At 39.1% G+C, this 21,563-nt stretch overlaps 1 protein-coding gene across 1 annotated transcript in view; it reads left to right on the forward strand.

Moving 5' to 3' along the window:
• Positions 1 to 6,224: 6,224 nt before the first annotated feature.
• Positions 6,225 to 21,563, forward strand: part of TMIE (transmembrane inner ear) — a 109,630-nt gene continuing 94,291 nt past the window's right edge. Inside the window, exon 1 of the mRNA XM_063450839.1 lies at positions 6,225 to 6,518. Within this exon, the coding sequence (XP_063306909.1) occupies positions 6,417 to 6,518 (102 nt within the window). The 5' untranslated portion in view covers positions 6,225 to 6,416. The remainder of the gene's footprint in view (positions 6,519 to 21,563) is intronic.

Genomic DNA, 21,563 nt, shown 5'->3' on the forward strand with positions numbered 1-21,563 from the left:
TCTGCTATTTTTACCTGTCCGTGCATGCTTTAATAGAATATCAGGCTGTAATGGAATGAGCTTCTAACAAGATTGCCATGTTGTCCAGTTAAACGAAGGGTCATGGCATTTCTATTAAAATATTATTGAACATTAACCTATATTAACACTGGCTGATTAGAACTGCGGCTACGTAATAAGTGGAAGGCGCACAAGCTTTCATTCTCTATGGCTTTGATGGGAACTCAATTATGTTTCGGCAGAGGGAACAGCCTTGCGCACTTGAAAATGAAGACGCAGATGAGACACACTCCATACTAGCCGTATAATTAACCTGGACAAAAATAATTTGGTTATCAATGTGTCTTACCAAGATAAGTGTTAACTCAGCGCAGTGCTTTTATCGAAAACACGCTCTGTAGATTGATTGCCTTTGGAACTTTACGACCTTAATGTTTTATGACAATATACTATAATTAAAGTCGTGCCAACTGATTATTTGCAATCAGCATAAAATGGGCAAGCTTCACATTTGACCTATTTATTTATAAAATATATTATTTCTCTTTGTTAAACTAATCATTTATTTTTGCAATGCTAAGGGGGATTTATTCACTAAACCGGCGCTTTGTTGGCACTTACTAGAAAAAAAAAAAAAAAAGAATTCGGAGTTGTAGTGTTCTCATGTTTTGCTATTTTGGTCTCAGGTTTGCAAGTCATTAACCAACTGACAGCACCTCACTGATTAGTGAATTAGACCTTTTAGAATGTATGTATCCCTGACAAGAAGAAATCCTGCATGTTGTTTACCCAAATGTATGCCTATTTTCTGGACATGAAAAAGAATTAATTGACATGTAGGCATTACCAATCCCAAAATTAGGCAGAGCCAATGGGCAGCCATAATTACTATATGGATGACTTAGAAGTGACGTGTGTGACACTGATCACCACTTACACAGCACATTCACACACCATCAGAATCCAAACCAGGAGTCTCAGGTACAAACCCAGCAAGCAGTATACTGTGCATGCTTAACACAAGCTCTTCCTTTGGAAAATCAAAGAAATCAAAAATTGCATGGAAAATTCTACAAATCTCAATTAAAATACTACCATATTTCCTGGAGCCCATCCAAATCATTCTACAACACTATTGGGCTACACCGGCTGAACTCCTACCATTCTTAGCCTCACATTATACTGCCAGGGATCCAGTTTAGTTAGCTGCATTAAATCACAGGCACTACATCAAAAAAGCTGATTTGCTTCTTCTCTAATTGTGGTGTTAAGCTGTGATCAGAAAATTGGCCACTTCTGTTAATTGCAACTGGGCAATTGGTTCTCTCGCTTGGACCTCAAGGATGCCAATTTTACGATTCCCATTCATCCAAACTTTCTGAAATATCTCCAATTTGTCTGGAACAACAAAATCTGTAAATTCACTTGGCTCCCATGTGGTCTCAGTTCTGCCCCATGTTGCTTCGCCAAACTGATCTATTTAGACAATATTCTAATTCTGGCACAAGATCCAAGCACTCTCAATCATCATACATAAATGACAGAACCTGGAAATAATCACCAATGAGAACTTCAACATTCCCAAGTCATTTATTCCTTGGTTTCTCAATTGACCTAATATTATTTGTTCTCAAACTTTCCCGGTCCAAAATAAAGTCATTCAGTTATTATTATTATTATTATTATGATATTTATAGAGCGCCGTCAAATTCCACAACGCTTTACAATGGGTGGACGAACAGACATGTAGTTGTAACCAGACAAGTTGGGCACACAGGAGCAGAGGGGTTGAGGGCCCTGCTCAATGAGCTTACATGCTAGAGGGAGTGGGGTAAAATGACACAAAAGGTAAGGATAGTATTAGACTAGTGACAGTTGCAGAAGAGGAACCAGTTGGGAGCTATTAACAGTTGCTGCAGGTCCACCACCGAGATCTCACATGAATCATTAGACTCCTTTCCTCCTCTATACCAGCTATCTCCCCCATCCTCTTCATTATTGTGCAATGCAAAGACTGAAAATTAAATATCTTAGTATATCTCCCACGTACGAACAATTGGTCAACCTGATAGACAAGGTACATCTCGAGCTACAGTGATGAAGGCATGTAACGAAAAAGCACTTTTTGGGTCCCAACCAAATTTTATCTTGGAATCAGACATCAGCAAGTAGTATTGGGAGCTACTTGCGCGGGAAGCAACACGGGTAGCATGTGGGCACCAGAGGAACTATCCCTTCATATCAATTGCTTACAATCAATAACAGGCCCCTTTACTCTTCACAGTTTTAACACGTCAGACTTGTCAGATTGCTGTCTTTGCATGAACATCATCCCCCATGTCCGTTACGTAAACCGACTGAGTGGTTCCCGTTTCAAACTGCTCTCAGATGTGATGAAAGAATTATACCTGTTCTGCCTGCACAGAAACCATTCAGTGGTGTACCTTCCTGGTTTAGACAACCTAGTAGCGGACTGGTTCTTGCTAGAGATTACAGAGAAATTACAGCGATAGACACATGGAACCCCGGATTTTTCACTCTATCCAGTGTGTTCGGGGCTCTCCAGACTCAGTCACCAAACTAAAATGCCAAACAGATGTATTCTTCAACTGGCTTCCAAATCCCTTTTGCCTGGCAGTAGACGCATTCCTCCAACAATGGGCTGGAGGCCCACCTGCAAATCCTACCTTGCTGCTTGGAGATTCTGGGATTGCTTGACCTCTTTCCAGCACCTGTGGTAGGCATTCTTATATGAACAATGGAAATATTATCGAAAAAATATCCATACCGCTGGATGGATCTTGCATCAGTAACAATCCATTGATTTGTCTACTATGGGCGATCAGACTTGCTAGACCTCCTTCTTCAAAATATTCTCAATTTTGGGAGGTCCCTTCAGTTCTCTGTTTTCTCAAATCCTTACCAGACAACACAGACCTCTTTCTACAACTATCAGCTAAACTTGCATTATTTTTATGCTTGTGATTTCTTTGGGAAAGCTTTCAACATGCATTTTTTTTTCACCAGAAGTAGTACATTTTCCATTTCTTGACACACCAAATCTTTGGCCAAGCCCATTTTTCTCCAGATTTTCTTGGTTACAGCATCAAAATGAGAAGTTGGCAGGTGTTGCACTAAGCCTTTGTACTGTTATGTGATAGGTTAATTTTTTTTCTAGATTTCTGTTAACTGTATTTTTGCTGGGAGCAGGGCAGTCTTTAAAAATGATTTGACCCTGGGCAAGCATTTGTATAGGCCCCCTGGACCGTATAACCCCCCTCCCCACCACTCCCTGATTGCAATCATGCCCCCCAACTAACGCAGTGACGGAACTAAACTAGAGAGGGCCCTGGTGCAAGAATCTTTTTGGGTCCCCTATCACAAAGTTGGTCAAAAGGGTGATCCCCATCTGTTGTGCAACTCCAAAAATGCTTTGACAGCTGGGGCTTTACTATTTCCACATGCTTGCAGGGTCATATTTAGCAGTGAGCAGTGTTTGTGTGTTTGAATGTAAGCATGTTTTTGTATGGAGTATGTTTGTGTGAATGTAGGGGTGTGTGTATGTGGTGCTGGCGTTTGAATGCAAGCATGCATTTATGTGTGGTGTTGGTTTTTTAATGCAGGGGTGTATTTTTATATATAATTTTGGTGTTTAACACAGAGTTGTGTTTCGATGTAGTGTTAACGTTTCAATGCAGGTTTAGGTTTGTATATAGTGTTGAAGTTTGAATGCAGGAGTGTATTTGTGTATAGTGTTGGCATTTAAATGCAGATATGTATGAACACATACACAAACAAACACACACACACACACTGAAACACATGCAGGCACACAGATTTACACACTGACACACATATACAAATATACACAAATATACAGACACATATACACAGACTGACACACATACATATACAGATACACAGACTGACAAAGATACAGACACAAAGATACACACACATGGACACACATAGACAAACAGATACACAAACTGGCACACGTGCAGATACTCAGACACAAAGATACACACACTGACACAGATACACAGATATACACACTGACTACATACAGATACACACACAGATACATATACTGACAATATACAGATACACAGATGCACAGATTGACAACATACAGACACACACAATGACAACATACAGATACACGCATTGGCACACATACAGACACACAGATACAAACACTGACACACATGCAGATACACATACACAAATATACAAACTATAACAGATATGCAGATACACATACACACAGACACAAACACTGACACACATGCAGATACACAGATACAAACACTAACTGCTTAGAGACATATTGACACAAACAGACACATACACTGGCAGACATACTGACACACACAGACACAGACATATACAAGAACAGACATACTGACTTACACACAGACACAAACAGACACACACACACACAGACAAACTGACACAGAAACAGACATACAAGCAAAATTTGCTCTTTAAGAGCCACCCTCCAGTTTCCTACCTTTTGAGTACAGAAAGGTGACTTCCTATGGGTCCAGTGTGGTGACTGAGGTTGTTGGGAGTTGGGGTATGGCTCTCCCTGCCTAGCCCCTGTCCTCCCTGCCCTCTCCTCCTCTCTCCCGTGCGGGCCGAGACTCCAGCCTATCTGTGAGGAAGTGACTTGTGGCTGTCACTTCTTGCCAGGCTGCTGAAAAGAAAGTGACTTTGTTGCACTGTTGAAGGGCCACAGTGCTCTACCAGGCCCCAGCTGACAAGTGACCCCCAGGTGGCCCTAGGTGCATGGGCATTGCTTTGCAGTGGGCCCCCTTAGGGTGTAGGCCCAGGTGCAGCTGCACTATTTACCCAGACACATATACCAAAAAAAAAGAAGAAGAAATTGTTGCAGGCGGTGGGGCCATGGGGCAGCTGCTTTGGGACCTTCCAGAAGTAGTTGGGCCTTGGGCAGCTGCCCCGTTTGCTCCGCGTTAACGATGGCACCAGCTGGGACGTTCAGTAAGGAAGGTAAAAGCTGATATTCATCTTCTGTCTTTAATAAAATGCTGATTATTCGGTCATCTAGACTAGCATAAGCCATAATATTTACTTTGCCTGAATTGTCAAAATGTTCCCATGGGTTAACTATCTTGTAGGCATGATCTACTAAATTGTGATAGTACATCGCGTGCACAATGTAAAAATATATATATATTTCTCTGGCACCTCTGGGGCTACATAGAAGATATGTGTCACAATGAAACATGGTGGTACAAGGTACACAGGCCCCTGGATATGGGTCCCTGACTTTTAACTAGGGTCTATCCTGTACAATATCTACTGCTGGCACTATATAAATTATAACAGAATATATCATGCATTATTTATCATGTGTGATGTAATATTTTATACAATATGCATTATGTGTTATTATGTATTATGTACAGACATTCATGCACATTTTATTGTGTTTAATAGGGCTGCATTCAATGTTCACACTGCTGGCTTGCGGCCTTGCCTGTGTGCGTTCAAATGGATGGCATGACATGACGACAGGTGCACCTATGACATTATGCACAAAGCACTTATTTGGCTACAAATTTGAAAACCTCTCTAATTGAATGACTAGACACAGTGATATAGTGATACAGTGGATTAATAAACTATAATGAGCGTGACAGTGGGCCTTATTATTCCGCAGCAGTCCATCACGCAATGCCTTACTGTATATATTCAGGAAAAGCCAAACTCATTTTTGTATTACTAATTTGTCTGTTAAAATGAATATCTATTTATTTGTTACCACTTAGATTCTTTATATTTAATAAATGTTTTAAAGAATTAGCTGGTATTAGCTTGGTGTACAACAAAATGCTATCGCCTTCTATATTTTATTCCAAAATAGTAACACTTACCCATCCTTTGCCCATTATAAAACAGTTTATCTTTAATGTTAAAAACCTTGTCTTAGTTAAAATTGTTATTTCATTGTAAACATATGACAATTTTGTACGGATTAAATTGTTTTTGTCTAGAACAAATCGACATTGTTATTGGGATTTATTGTGATACAATGTAGGAATAAAATGAAAACACAAAGTACCCATTTTTTTTCTTTTTCCAGTTTTTTCATAGCTCCTTTTTTTCCGAGGCATATTGCCATGTGAGATCTATATTTTGTGTTGAAGTATCCCCCACCCCCTGCTCCCATGCACTGAGTGTAAATGACACCAGTCTCATTAATTAATTATTCCCATGGGAAGTATCTCACTGTGACTGCTAGTCTAGAAATTTACTGCTGCAAGAAGATATAGAGGCAAATGCTAGAGGAGCCAGCAGCAGCGACTAGTTGGCTATCAATCAGCGGGCCTTCTTGGTCAATTCTAAGTGACCAGGGACAGAGGCAGAGGCTCTGATACAGAGGGTATAAGATGGCGTGCGATTCCTGTTTCTGTCTTTTATTCCCATCTCCAAGGGGCTTGCTGTTTATGATCCTTGTGTCTATGAGATGTGCTCATTCCCAGCTGGTGGAGGTAAGCCACATCGTCTGTGTGTATTCTGGAAATGCTCAGGGTTAGATGTAGCTGGGGATGTGACAGGCTACTCAGGATCCTGTCTGTCGTCCTTCTTCCTCCAGGAAGCTGGACCAATTAGGGACAATTTGTGGGATGATATCCTGTTAATTTGCTTATTGTATCCATGCTACTTTGGGGAGTGATACATCGCTAGAAACACGGGGGGTTCCTTGCAAAGTTAGCTCTCAGCTCTGGAGTATGAACTGATAATTCTTTAATCGATTTCTATGTTTTATAATAAGTTACACTGGCAGTGGATCTTCACCGATTCCTGAATAGAAGCAGATCACATTATATAATGAATGATCTCTCTGGAATCCTGGCTGGGTTCTGCTCTGGACTTTCTCAGGATGGGTTACGTATAGCATAGTGTGTTACTGACTTCCTAGATAGACGGTACTACATTAACTATTTCCATTCAGAATTTAGTGAGCTTTCATATCCAAAAAAAGATGCTGTTTATAGTACGAGAAAAGATATTGCTAGACTAGCAAAATCTGTTTGACATGAATTATCCTTCCTGAATATAAACAGAACAAAGAGGCTTCTATAGATCTATAGTTTGATATTGTAATATTAATAGTGCTTGAGATCATATACCAAAGTAAGAGAACCTTTAATCCCCCTAAATTAATGAGGTTGTGCGACAATCTTTAAGTTGCATATTCATTCATTTCTTTTCTTTCGTTCATTCACTCTTTTATTAATTTATGTATTCAGTCTGAACAATATAGACTGCCAATAATTGCTTGATTTGCACTTGAGTGTTTATTCGCTAAATTGTGTATTTCAGAATTTAAACCAATACTATAGGAATTTTTGGTGTACAGATCATTGCCACTACTCAATTCTCAGCCATTTATGTGTTAAATCACATTTGTTTGTGTTTATGCAGCCTTAGCCAAACCTCACATGGCTATGACTCACATACCCTGCATTAAAAAAAAAAAAAAATTGGCTTCATTTTAAATCAGATGTTAACTTGTTTTAGAAGTTTATTTCTCCTGCTTTGTAAATTCAACTTTAATCATATACAGGTGGATCCTGCATGCTCTAGAAGGCTACTAACAGAGCAGGAAATAAGGAATTCAAAATTAAACAGAATGTGCAATAAAGGAAATGTAAACATTAGATGTCTTTTTACAAGAAGTGTTAACACCATAGGCACCAAAACAACTTAAGCTTATGGAAGCATTTGTTGGCGTATAGGTCATGCCCCATGCAGTTTCACTGTTTAATCTTTCAATCTTTGCCATTAAGGAGTTACATCACTTTGTTTAAACAGCTCTAGCCACAACTCCCTGGACGTGACTTGCACAGCCTTCCTAAACACCTCCTGTAAAGAGAGATCTGATGTTTAAACTTATTTTATTGCACATTCTGTTTAATTTAGTAGGTCTTATCTAATCTGTTTATAGCTTTCTAGGCCATGCATGATACTCATGTCTGTGATTAAAGTTCAATTTACAAAGCAGGAGATACAACTTTCTAAAGTAATTTAACATCTGATGGAAGGGTTGTGTGAATCACAACCAGGGGAGTGTGGTTAGGACTCCATGGACAGAAACAAAAGTAATTTAACTCCTAAATGGCAGATAGACGGCAGGAGCATGATATGTGCACTAAAATTGCTTCATTAAGCTAAAGTTATTTTGGTGCCTATATAGTCCCTTTAACACTTCATGTAAATAGATATCTAATGTTTAAAGAGAAACGATTGTACTAGGAAAACTGGCACCATATTTCCTTATAGTACTCCCTACCTTGTGCCCCCTCCCCCCCCCCCCAACCCCCCCATGGTGCAGAAAGGGTTAAAAATCCCTTCTGTCACTTACGTGGCTTCACACCGCCATCGCTCTTCCCTGCCAACGTCAGCCAGCAAGGGGACCTAATGCACATGAGTGACAATGGCCGCTCTTTATTTAGAACTTTACCCATAGGAAAGCATTGTATAATGCTTTTCTATGGGGTTTCTGGTGACGCTGGATGTCTCATGCATAGCAAAGTCGCCTAATGACCCGGATGAGCTACACACCAAAAACTTCTTCAGTAAGCTAAGTTGTTTTGGTGCATATAGTGTTAAATATTGGTGTCTATAGTGTTAATTAACACTTCTTGTAACAAGACATCTAATGTTTACATTTCTTTTATTGCACATTCTGTTTAATTTAGAATTTCTTATCTCCTGCTCTGTTAGTAGCCTTCTAGAGCATGCAGGAGCCTCCTGTATTTGATTAAAGTTCCATTTACAAAGCAGGAGAAATAAACTTCTAAAACAAGTTAACATCTGATTCAAAACTGCTTCATTAACCTAAAATTGCTTAATTTATATAGTGTCTCTTTAATTACTGAAATACTGCAAAATTTAATAAATAAACAAAAATGCATATTAAGCATTTATTAGCCATTTATGTTGCATAAGCTGTTAAGAATGAAAAAATTAAAGCATAAATGAATGAGTGAATGAAAGAAAATAAATTAAATTAATGAATTATTGAATACGCAACTTAAAATTTGTTGCATAACCGCATTCTTTGAGGTATCCTTTTGAATGCATTGTATTGAAAAGTCCTGATGCAAAAACACATTGCAAGATAAACATATCAACAATATTATTAATATAAAATTTAAGTTTAGATTTTGCTGCAACTTCACCAGATTAGCTCTCTCTCCATCCCCAGCTCACCTGTATCAGCAGTGAGGGAGCAATAGTGAGCAGAGAGCATCTCCTGGTCTGGTAGGGAATCAAGCAGAGGATTCCTGCTCAGGGCCAGCCAGGGGTTTCCAGAAAATAGCTTTATATCCGACATACACTGCCTGTTAATGTTACTGAATAGCGACCCTCCTGCTGTGTCTGATGTCAGGTGCTGGCACAGAATTAACCTCTTGAAATTGACCTTATTACAGCCCCCCCAGCTATCAATCAGACATCTGGTCCTGTTACTTCCTGGGTTGTTTAGCATAAGAGCAACTGCCCAGAGAACCTTCCATGCAAAGAGCTGCATTCTGAGGTCTGTGATTGGACAGCCACATAAAGTCTGGGCGGGGTTAGACGTGAGGGCTATATACCCCAATGGAAAACGCAGTATTAAATACATGCATGGTTACTTGGGGTATATCCACTAAACAGTGATTTTTTTTATTTATTCATTGTGTATTTGGGCAGTGGAAAGTCCTTTTATATAGGTCCCTGGTGCTTCAGAAGAACTAACATAATGGGAGGCCTGTGGTGGATCAGGCTGGCAGGGTTTGAAGTCAGTCTGTGGTACCTGCGCCCTGTACTTACATACTGCCTGTCATGGCTTGGGGATCATGTTTGACACCATTTGCATTATTATTATTATTAGGTTATTTATATAGCGCCATCAAATTCTGCAGTGCTTTACAATGGGTGGACGAACAGACATGTAGTTGTAACCAGACAAGTTGGACACACAGGAACAGAGGGGTTGAGGGCCCTGCTCAATGAGCTTACATGCTAGAGGGAATGGGGTAAAATGACACAAAAAGGTAAGGATAGTATTAGACTAGTGACAGTTGCAGAAGAGGAATCAGCTGGGAGCTATTAACAGTTTAATTGATACGCTTTTATGAAGAAGTGGGTTTTTAATGATTTTTTGAAGGAGTGGAGACTGGGTGAGCATCTAACGGAGGAGGGAAGCAAGTTCCACAGGAACGGTGCAGCCCTCGAGATTACCGACACTCCTTACTCCGACTCCAGTCACCTCACACCTCATCTTCCTACCTCCGGATATTGGGAAGTATCGGAGACCACACTAGTCTTTAGAAAAATTTTGACATGAGAGCTCCTACCTGTATTCATTAACATTTTCACTGCTGAAATCAAAACGTTTTGTAACCTTCTGGTTAAGGATTCCAGAATTTTAAACAAAGATAAATTACATGAGAAATGCGTTGATCTAAGATCATGCTATCTATTGCAAACTTATTTACATATACTAGTTTATCCAATAGACAGCGAACTGATTTAATAAACACAATAGTGGTGCTAGAAAAATAATTTCTCAATTTATCAGTAGGAGTAGGAGACGCTAAGCATAAATCTCATAGCTGGCAATATTGCAAACTCGCCATGATGAGCTGTTTAGTGAATAGTCCCCATAGGCATCTTGTTCTCTGGTGGAACCTAGTTGACAAGACCAGGTTCAATGACTGATGATAAATTTATATTTTGAATACTTTTTTTTTTCCAATGACTTTCCTAAACATGTCTGCTGGTGTGTACTGTCTGTCTGGGGACTAATGATCAATTTCACGTCATTTAATGAAAGCTGGGCCAAATTTAACGACCTCATGCTGGTCAATGAGAGCTGACATCCTCTCAAAGATGTCACCTGGTTTTCATGGTGGACCCCAGCATTGGGTCTCTCCCAGTACTGCTGAGACCGTTGTCTGATTCCACTCACTGTGTTATAAGATACCAGTCTCAGCCTGGAGATTGATGTCTGATCCCTGTATGTTATCACACACACATAGAAAGTAGCTGCAACCTGGGGCTGTCTGTTAGCTCAATGACATGGGGAGAAACAAGTCCTCCGTGTGATATTAGACCTGACAGTGTACAGTCCTGTTAGTGACCTGTTAATAGAAGTTATTTGGGAGTAAAAAGACCCCATATTGGATATCTATGGATTTTATATTTTAAAAAAAGTGGAAAATATAAAGGTTCCTCTGTTCCCTAAGGCTACAACAGTGTAAAAATATACAATAAATACCATTGGTATAACAGGCTCTCCATAAACCACTTTAATGTCATTATACACTTCAAAACTGTCCCAGACCTAGAGAGAAAGTTACCCCCAAATCCTATTATTAAAAGAAGAAGCTATTCTGATCAGATCTGACGCCGTGCATTGCGAGAAGACTTGAGCTCTGATTTGCTGGCTTTGTCATTGTTGAAGATTCTCAGCCTTGTAATCAAATATGCATGAAAAGCTTGTCTGTACCAAAATCATAGACGTAAGAACAGTAACAGCACAGCTATTTTCATAGCTTTAAATGATGTTTTTATCACATGTGACAGAATCAGTTTAAAGTCTTTTCCCTGATGATGATCTTAAATGGCTCATATTTCTCATTCTGTGACCTGGAAGCATTCAGCGTAAAGGACAATACTCCGTCATATTCTCAGGGATTAAATTGCTTTCATGTTTCTCTGAATTTTCGGAATCCTGAAAAAAAAAAAAAAGTTCCCCATCGATTCCAGTGCAGGTCAGGTAATTATCGAGTAGTATTTTGGATACACAAGAAGAGGGGATAATTTCAGAATGGTCTTGCTTAATTTTTGGTAAATATAATAATAATAATAATAATAATAATTCAGAGCATTTTCTTTAAATTATCACCCCCACTTTGCTCCAAAATTATTAATTCCAAATTGGCTCGTCCAAACTGCGGACCTCAGTAAATAAACACGAGGAAGTCAGGTAAAAAAAATTCTATGTGAATAATGTCATGTCCTGTACTTTCTTATTCCTTTGTCATCTTATGATTTAATAAACAATCCCTCCAGTGTTTGACAGAAAGGATGGCGGTGTTACCGCCTCTGTCCTCTTTATAATTTTGGATAATTAGTTTGAAGATTAATACTGCAAACCCACCCAGTGGATTTCCTATCACTGTCCATTACAGTCTCCTTCCTCGTTGTGATTCCAAGCCTTGAATATTTCTATTCTCTTACACTCTTCATATAAACATTGATGCTCTGTAACAATCCTTATTACACCAATTACAGCTATGGCCGCTTCAGCAATAATTCCAGGCCCTGGAAATGTATTAATCTATATATCCCCTTGCTGTTGCTAATAATTTGACTGAACATGGTGAGTTTTTTTCCAATCAAAGTGGAACTTCTCGATGCGTATCACGGGATAATGGTTGCTGACATTTAACACTGCGAATCTGACGGGCTATTTTCTGATACAATTTCAAGCTCTTCACCAGTCTAAATCTAAAGCAATTAATCTTTTTTTTTTTATTTATAAAAGCCATTTACTAAGCTGAGAAAAGCCAGCATGCGTAAAAAGACACAAAGTGAATTACATTAGAGAGCACCGTGGGTTCGAGCCTTATAATGCTACCGTAAAAATCCTATTTAATTAGTCTTTCTCTGCCAGTATCCCAGCATTACACGTGAAATTAAACCCCTGGGTTCATAGTGAGCTAATTTCTTTATAATTACACATATCTGCTATTTGTACCTATGTTACACATGTTTATTTGTAACTATGCTACTTTCTATATTTAATTTAGTTCTTCACACCTCCTAATTACCATTTTTTTGTAAATTTAGTGATAAGTAAACAGAATATTGAAATTTCTGGTTAGCGTAAGTTCCTCTAACAAAGCCATGGGAGGTGCAGGGTCTGGTCTGGTGGCAGGAAAAGGCAATTTATTGAATTAAAAGAAAACAGTTTTTTAATATAGTATTTGTTTCATCAAGTTTCGAAAGGAAATATATTATCTTTTTATATTAAGTACATGTAGAGAATGAGAAAAACATATCCCTATTTTTAGTATATAGCAGGATCCTTCAGCCATATACATACACCTTGTGAACGTGTTGGAAATCCAACAGTTAGTCTTCCCTTCTTCTGTGTAGGGAGTGAAGCCGGGAAAACCATAGAGACTAACCGTAGAGACTAACCGCAGAGACTAACCATAGAGACTAACCATAGAGACTAACCGTAGAGACTAATTATAGAGACTAACCGTAGAGACTAACAGTAGAGACTAACCATAGAGACTAATTATAGAGACTAACCGTAGAGACTAACCATAGCGACTAACCACAGAGACTAACCATAGAGACTAACCGTAGAGACTAACCATAGAGACTAATTATAGAGACTAACCGTAGAGACTAACCATAGAGACTAACCACAGAGACTAACCATAGAGACTAACCGTAGAGACTAACCATAGAGACTAACTGTAGCGACTACCCATAGAGACTAACCATAGAGACTAACCGTAGAGACTAACCATAGAGAATACCTACAGAGACTAACTGTAGAGACTAACTGTAGAGACTAACTATAGAGACTAACCGTAGAGACTAACCGTAGAGACTAATTATAGAGACTAACCGTAGAGACTAACAGTAGAGACTAACCATAGAGACTAATTATAGAGACTAACCGTAGAGACTAACCATAGCGACTAACCACAGAGACTAACCATAGAGACTAACCGTAGAGACTAACCATAGAGACTAATTATAGAGACTAACCGTAGAGACTAACCATAGAGACTAACCACAGAGACTAACCGTAGAGACTAACCATAGAGACTAACTGTAGCGACTACCCATAGAGACTAACCATAGAGACTAACCGTAGAGACTAACCATAGAGAATACCTACAGAGACTAACTGTAGAGACTAACTGTAGAGACTAACCGTAGATACTAACCATAGAGACTAACAACAGAGACTAACCGTAGAGAATACCTACAGTGACTAACTGTAGAGACTAACTATAGAGACTAACCATAGAGACTAACCATAGAGACTAACCATAGAGACTAACTATAGAGACAAACCATAGAGACTAACTGTAGAGACTAACTATAGAGACTAAATGTAGAGACTAACCATAGAGACTAACCGTAGAGACTAACCGTAGAGACTAACCATAGAGTCTAACTATAGAGACTAACTATAGAGACTAACTGTAAAGACTAACTGTAGAGACTAACCATAGAGACTAACCATAGAGACTTACCGTAGAGCCTAACCGTAGAGACTAACCATAGAGACTAACCGTAGAGACTAACCATAGAGACTAACTATAGAGACTAACTATAGAGACTAACTATAGAGACTAACCGTAGAGACTAACCGTAGAGACTAACCGTAGAGACTAACTGTAGAGACTAACCATAGAGACTAACCGTAGAGACTAACCATAGAGACTAACCATAGAGACTAACTATAGAGACTAACTGTAGAGACTAACTATAGAGACTAACTATAGAGACTAACCATAGAGACTAACCGTAGAGACTAACCATAGAGACTAACTATAGAGACTAACCATAGAGACTAACTAAAGAGACTAACTATAGAGACTAACTGTAGAGACTAACTGTAGAGACTAACTGTAGAGACTAACCGTAGAGACTAACTACAGAGACTAACTATAGAGACTAACTATAGAGACTAACCGTAGAGACTAACCGTAGAGACTAACCATAGAGACTAACCATAGAGACTAACCGTAGAGACTAACCGTAGAGACTAACCGTAGAGACTAACTGTAGAGACTAACCATAGAGACTAACCGTAGAGACTAACCATAGAGACTAACCATAATGACTAACTATAGAGACTAACTGTAGAGACTAACTATAGAGACTAACTATAGAGACTAACTATAGAGACTAACCGTAGAGACTAACCGTAGAGACTAACCATAGAGACTAACTATAGAGACTAACCATAGAGACTAACCAAAGAGACTAACTATAGAGACTAACTGTAGAGACTAACTGTAGAGACTAACTGTAGAGACTAACCGTAGAGACTAACTACAGAGACTAACTATAGAGACTAACTATAGAGACTAACCGTAGAGACTAACCATAGCGACTAACCACAGAGACTAACCATAGAGACTAACCGTAGAGACTAACCATAGAGACTAATTATAGAGACTAACCGTAGAGACTAACAGTAGAGACTAACTATAGAGACTAACCGTAGAGACTAACCGTAGAGACTAACCATAGAGACTAACCGTAGAGACTAACCGTAGAGACTAACTGTCAGTTTTTTTAAACACTGTCTGACACAAGGTGCATGAAGGATCTTGTCAAGGTGGGGATGCATTTTTCAAATTTTTAGTGTTTTTTTTTTATATTTTTAATTTAAAGAAAACGATTTTCTTTCAAAACTTGATGAAAAGATTGTTATATTAAAGATAGTTTTCAGGTGACAGTTGTCCTTTAACCCCTTAAGGACACACGACATGTGTGACATGTCATGATTCCCTTTTATTCCAGAAGTTTGGTCCTTAAGGGGTTAAGAAGAGACTATTTATTTTAGTGTCAGGTCAGTGGATAGTGCTTTTACCTCTCCATTAATTATTGTGAGCAATTGTGCACAGTGTAATGAAATGTGCTAACACACATACAGTATATACAGCTTATTGTATCATTGTAGAATATTATACTATTACAGCTCATTGCATCAATACAGCTCATTGTATCATTGCAGCCCATAGTATTATTACAGCTTATTGTATCACTAGAGCTCATTGTATTATTTTAGCTTATTGTATCATTACAGCTCGTTGTACCATTGCACCCTATCATTGCTTTGCAGATTATTATACCATAACAGCTCATTCAATCTTTACAGCTCATTGTATTATTATAGCTTATTGTATTATTAGAGCTCATTGTATCATTGCAGATCATTTTGTAATTACAGCTCATTGTAGTATTACAGCATATTGTATCATTACAGCTTATTGTATAATTACAGCTTGTTGTATTATTATAACTTAGCTTATTGTATTAATATAGCTTATTGTATCATTATAGCTTATTGTATTATTATAGCTCATTGTATCATTACAGCTCATTGTGTAATTACAGCTCATTGTATTATTACAGCATAATATTGTATCATTACAGCTTATTGTATCATTACAGCTCATTGTATTATTATAACAGCTTATTGTATTAATATAGCTCATTGTATCATTACAGCTCATTGTAATCTTATAGCTTATTGTATTATTACAGCTCATTGTATCATTACAGCTCCTTGTATTATTACAGCTCATTGTATCATTACAGGTCATTGTGTAATTACAGCTCATTGTATCATTCCATTCTATGATACAGTTTAAGGTCCAAGGTTAGATGGCATTGTACAGACAGTGTGCGAGTTCAGCAGAACGGACATGCTGTCGTTTTGACAAAAAATAAAACAGAGAAAGTTCCACACAAGGCCTCCTTGTACCATAACCACTAGCATAACCTGTTCCTTTTAATGCATGGCTGCTGGGTGAAGCAGATTGTCTTGTTGTGCTTGGCATTGCTGGGTATTTCCTGCATTGTCCCTAATAAACCACAATAAAATCACATGATAATTCTCTAAACCCAGCGATCCCATCGCCCATTCCTGAACAGATTATTCAGATTATTGTGATAACAGCACAGGTTCCTCTAAGGAGAAGTCTGAGGCAGGATGTGGCATACCCCTTACACAGTGACAGGGTTAAAGGGATTGTCTAGAAAAAAAATGTAATCCTTCATTTTTAACTCACCATATAAATAATACATTAAAGGGGGCGGGGCCTGACTGTCAACAAGGGCAGACGTGTCTGTGTTGAGCTCCTCCAGAGCTCTGCAATAAACAGCGTTTTAAAACCTGTAACCGATCAATTTGGGGCAAAACAAGCAAAGGTCTCCACACCTGATACAACAGACATGCTGGCAAGTGATATGCGAACGGGCGGGGGATTCCTACCTCCACCATGGCAAGTGCGGCCTAGGGTGCGCCGGGCGGGAGTGACGGCCAAACTCCTGGACTGGAAGTGCCCAGTGGCTGATAAGCGGGTGCCAGTGCCCCGTAACCCCCCCCCTTGGGCCGGCGGGGGTGATCCCGGCCTACTCCTGGAGGGTTCCCAAACTTCGGAAAAGGAGCAAGTTGGGGACACGGGTGCAAGCGGATCACATCCAACCCTACCTAATATGGCGGCGACCACGTGGATCCCTGGCGCCCACAAAGACCCCAGCGATATCCTCGCCAGGATAGCCAGACACTTCTCTAACGTCTGGCGGAAATTAGAATACCTAATGTTCCAGCCCGCCCTGCCACATAAAGATGCCCACTTACCTAAACGTTCTCCACCCAAGCAATCGGCATCTCCAGCTGCACAAATCCCCTCATGGCGGCGGATCAAGAGACGAACAGCGTCTAGCATAAAAATGGCGCTGAAGAACCCACCCAAGCGCACACAAGCAGGACCGCAAACACGACCTGAAGCAGCAACCCACACAAGATACGTGCCCCAACCTGCTGTACTGCACCTTGGCCAGGCGACAAGCAGTGTACCTCTTCACTCTGGGACTGTGTCGTGCCCATAGCAGGCATAGGCTGAGACTGGCTCTGGGACTTATCTGTGAGGAAAGACCCTGGGTTACTCACTACAGCTGACTGCCTACGAGAATGCGGTGTGCAATTAATTGATGTCTCTGCCTATATCCTCAATTCAGACAACCTTTTCTCTGTAGTCTCGCTGTCCACTGGATTCCACCCAGGGGCTCCCTCCAGAAGTAATAAGCCTGCCATACCCTTCAGTATGTTTCTTTCCTGTTATTTTCCTATCTCCCTTTAAAAAATGCACAGCATACTTTGACTCAGTATAAGTGCATCTTTGTTCAAGCTTCACCTTATGACTTCCCTTAGCTAGGTGGGTAAATGTAAGATGGTTTGTTCTAGCTAGTCTGGGCCAGTACTTTTAGCTCTTGGTTTAATCTTCAACCATTTGCCAACCTTCGCGCACTCACTAGCCCACACCATTAGAGAACCCGTGGTCGCTGCAGAGGGGGGGTTGCCCTGTCCAAAGAATCACTTAGCAACTTGACACCCTAAGTCTCTATATAATTTGTATTATGGGAACTATCCCACTTAAGCAAATTCTCACACGACTTCCTATCCCTAATTCAGCATTTTCAATCTGCTTCAGTACCGACTTTATCTTATCTTTTAGCTACCATTGAGATTTCTCTTGTGACTATTATACTTTATAATTTAAAAAGTGCACCGTTAATGTATGCCTTACACATGTTTATAAGTGTTGAATTGATCGGCGAGCAACTACTGTTGTGGCATTGCATGCCTCTGTTTTTTCACGAGCACAATAAAATAAAGAATAAAAAAAAAAAATACATTAAAAAAAGCTAATTACATTGAAAGTGTCCCATGATGCACTCTAGTGGATCTGTCTGCAGTTGCAATAATTGAAATAAATAAAGTATGATGTCTCACCGAGAGACAGCACTCAACAAAAGAGGAGCGTCACTCTCAATGGGACACTGTCAATGTGGGTAGTACCAGTCTACCCAGAGCATGAACCCAAATATAGAATTGGAAAAAATACTGGAAACAGCTCTATCCAAAGACAGAGCCCCCTAGCTGGTAGATGAGAAATTACAGACACTCATACTCTCGAAAGGTGTCTAAACGTTGCGGGATTAGATAAAGGTATAGAGGAGATTTCCAAAAATAGTTACAATGCACTATTCAAACTTTATTAAATGTGGTCAAATGTACACGGTAACAAAGACTAAATAACGTTGCATCGTTTTATTCAAATAGGTAAGTAGTACACAGGGTATTAAAAGTAGATGAATACCAATTTCCTCAGATAATCCTGTAAATAGAAGAGGGGGTAGTATATGTAGAGCAGTGAGCCCTCCTCAATGATGTTAGAGTTTCACACTCACTGGTGATGAACCGGTGTCTAGAGGTGTTCCAAAAGGAACCATAAATCTCAAGGCACTACAGTAGTAGGAAAAGACAGGGGCATGAGGAGAGATAAATAAAAGTAATTAAATAAGTGAAGGTCAGAGGATACCTCGGTTGCCCAGGTAACAGCAACCTACTACCACCTATAACTGAACTGAGCTGAGAGGGTCACACTACTACTAAACTAGAGGACTACATAGGGGCCATAATAAGAGTGCTCAAAAAAGTTCTAGATGAGAAGTGAAAAATTTAAAATTTCCAATGTGCGGTTTAGTGCATAGACGTCAGGGGAAGAAACGGTGCTGACCGAAAAGCTGGTATAAAAAGGAATGTAAATCCCTCCTATGTAAGTCAATAGTCAATTAGAAATGCATAATGGATTGATTAGAAACTCATCTCAACTGTGTACACTTATTCAACAAGACCACCTCACTTAAACTCCACAATCAGTCACAAGAAGACTCCCATGAAGACTAGACATATCGAACCACCACCCCAGGGAGGTGTGTCTACAACAAAAACTTGTCACACCCCCCTCTCAAATGAGAGGGGATGGGAAAGGCAGCAGTACTCTTTGAACCGCCTCCCCCAAGGGGAGGCTCAGTCTCGCCTGTTAAAGAACGCTCACTAGCATCGGTGTCATCATGTCCGTATGTATCAGACATCTCCGTGGTGTGGTAAAAATATAAGCTACACCTCCAGGGTGTTAAAATATAGTGAAACTATGCCACTGAATCGTATGTAAAACGGACGTGACATGATGAAAATAAAGGCCTGGGGATGTGAGAAAAAGAGGCTTGACAGTGGCCTAAACATATGAACATGTTTCAAGTTACACTATGTTTAATGTGGAGTCCTATGATATCAAAAGTATAATTATTCTTTGAAAGACAAATGCCAAACTGAAAAACATCAGTCACAAAGTATGTGTGAAAAAGGATCTTTTATTTGACATTTTTCATACTGTTTTCTAGAGGTGTTTTATGCAATTTAATAGAGTTCTGTTGATACTATTGAATCTACAAATAATATACATCCGAAAAAATCCAACAAAAAAACAAACAAACTCCAGAACAACATGTATCCATAAAATTCCCTACCATTATCCTAACTCCAGCCTTTATTAGAGAATTCCCCAAAACGTCTGCATATTTCTTACAAATACCAATAAGCAAGTGCCAGGCTGCATGATGGTACAACTTTATATTTTTCTTATTTTTTTTTCTAAACATGTTGAGTATATTAAAAGTCAAGGGATACCATAAACCTTCCAATATCTCTATACTCTACCACAGGGGTATACAAACATTGGTTGCCTACCCCTGCTCTACCAGTATTTCTGCAAAAGGTGAATAAAATAAAAAAATCTGTAAATTTAAATTTTCTTTTAGTATTCTTGAACAGTGGTCAATACATATGAAAAAATACAAAATAAAACAAGTTATATTTAATTAATAATTCAGTAGTGAGAGGATTAAAACCAATCACCTGTATATCATTTAAGAAAAGTCACATTGAACCCATTTATAAACTAGTTATTTTTGTTATATAATATTTATTTGAAACAAGGGGTATATAGGTAGCACATAAACATTAGAGTAAATATTTTCCATAGCTTGCTGTTATAAATTGACACTATGTTGACACTGTGATTTTTTTTAATTTATCTATCCTTTGAAGAATTCTATGGCTCAATCCGTTTGGTTTCATGTCATAACTCTTTCTCAATCTCAGCCAGTACATTGTGCTCTAGGTGTTTACCATTTCATGCTGGTTTGTTATTGAAGGTAGGAAACAATATCAACGTAATATCAGTTTAACTCATGCAATTGTCATTAATTATATGATCTCAATATAAATATGAAGAGCTTGAGTTTTATGATAAACAGGTTTAGTGATGGCATCACGTGTCATTGACAGCCAATGCGATAACCTGGCATTACGTACATCTTGGAAGATGCAGACGCTGCTGTAATAATCCACATCTGCACAAACACACGTATGTCGTAGTGCTTGTTTTGCTAATGTGCACAAAGAGTTGTTAAAGAAACATTCCAAGCACCATAATCACAGTGACCTGTAGTGTTTATGGTGTTAAGAGTGACTTGATGCCCTCTCAGTGTAAATAGTCAAACGGATTGCTATCATCTTACCTGGTGTTCACTGGTCACCGGTTACCGTCTTTCTGTAGCTAAAAGTTCTCTGAATGAGCTACGCCTTGGGTTGCTGAGAGAGATCAACTGACACTCTCAGCCAATGAGGTCCTGTCTGCAAGACTGAGTGCAGGAGGACTTATGGAAGCTCCTGACAGGAGCTTCCAGCTCTCAGTAGAAGAAGGGGTTTGATAAGGGAATTATGGTGCCCTAATGGTGGCAATATTAATTGTTATAAGGCCATGCCCACAATTTTGATTTATAGAGATACCTACTATTTTATCTCTGATTCTAAATTATATTTCAATACAATGTAACGTACAATATTTATATTACTTAAAATA

This window comes from Pelobates fuscus, chromosome 4, assembly GCF_036172605.1.
Source record: "Pelobates fuscus isolate aPelFus1 chromosome 4, aPelFus1.pri, whole genome shotgun sequence".
Taxonomy (NCBI): Eukaryota; Metazoa; Chordata; class Amphibia; order Anura; family Pelobatidae; genus Pelobates; species Pelobates fuscus.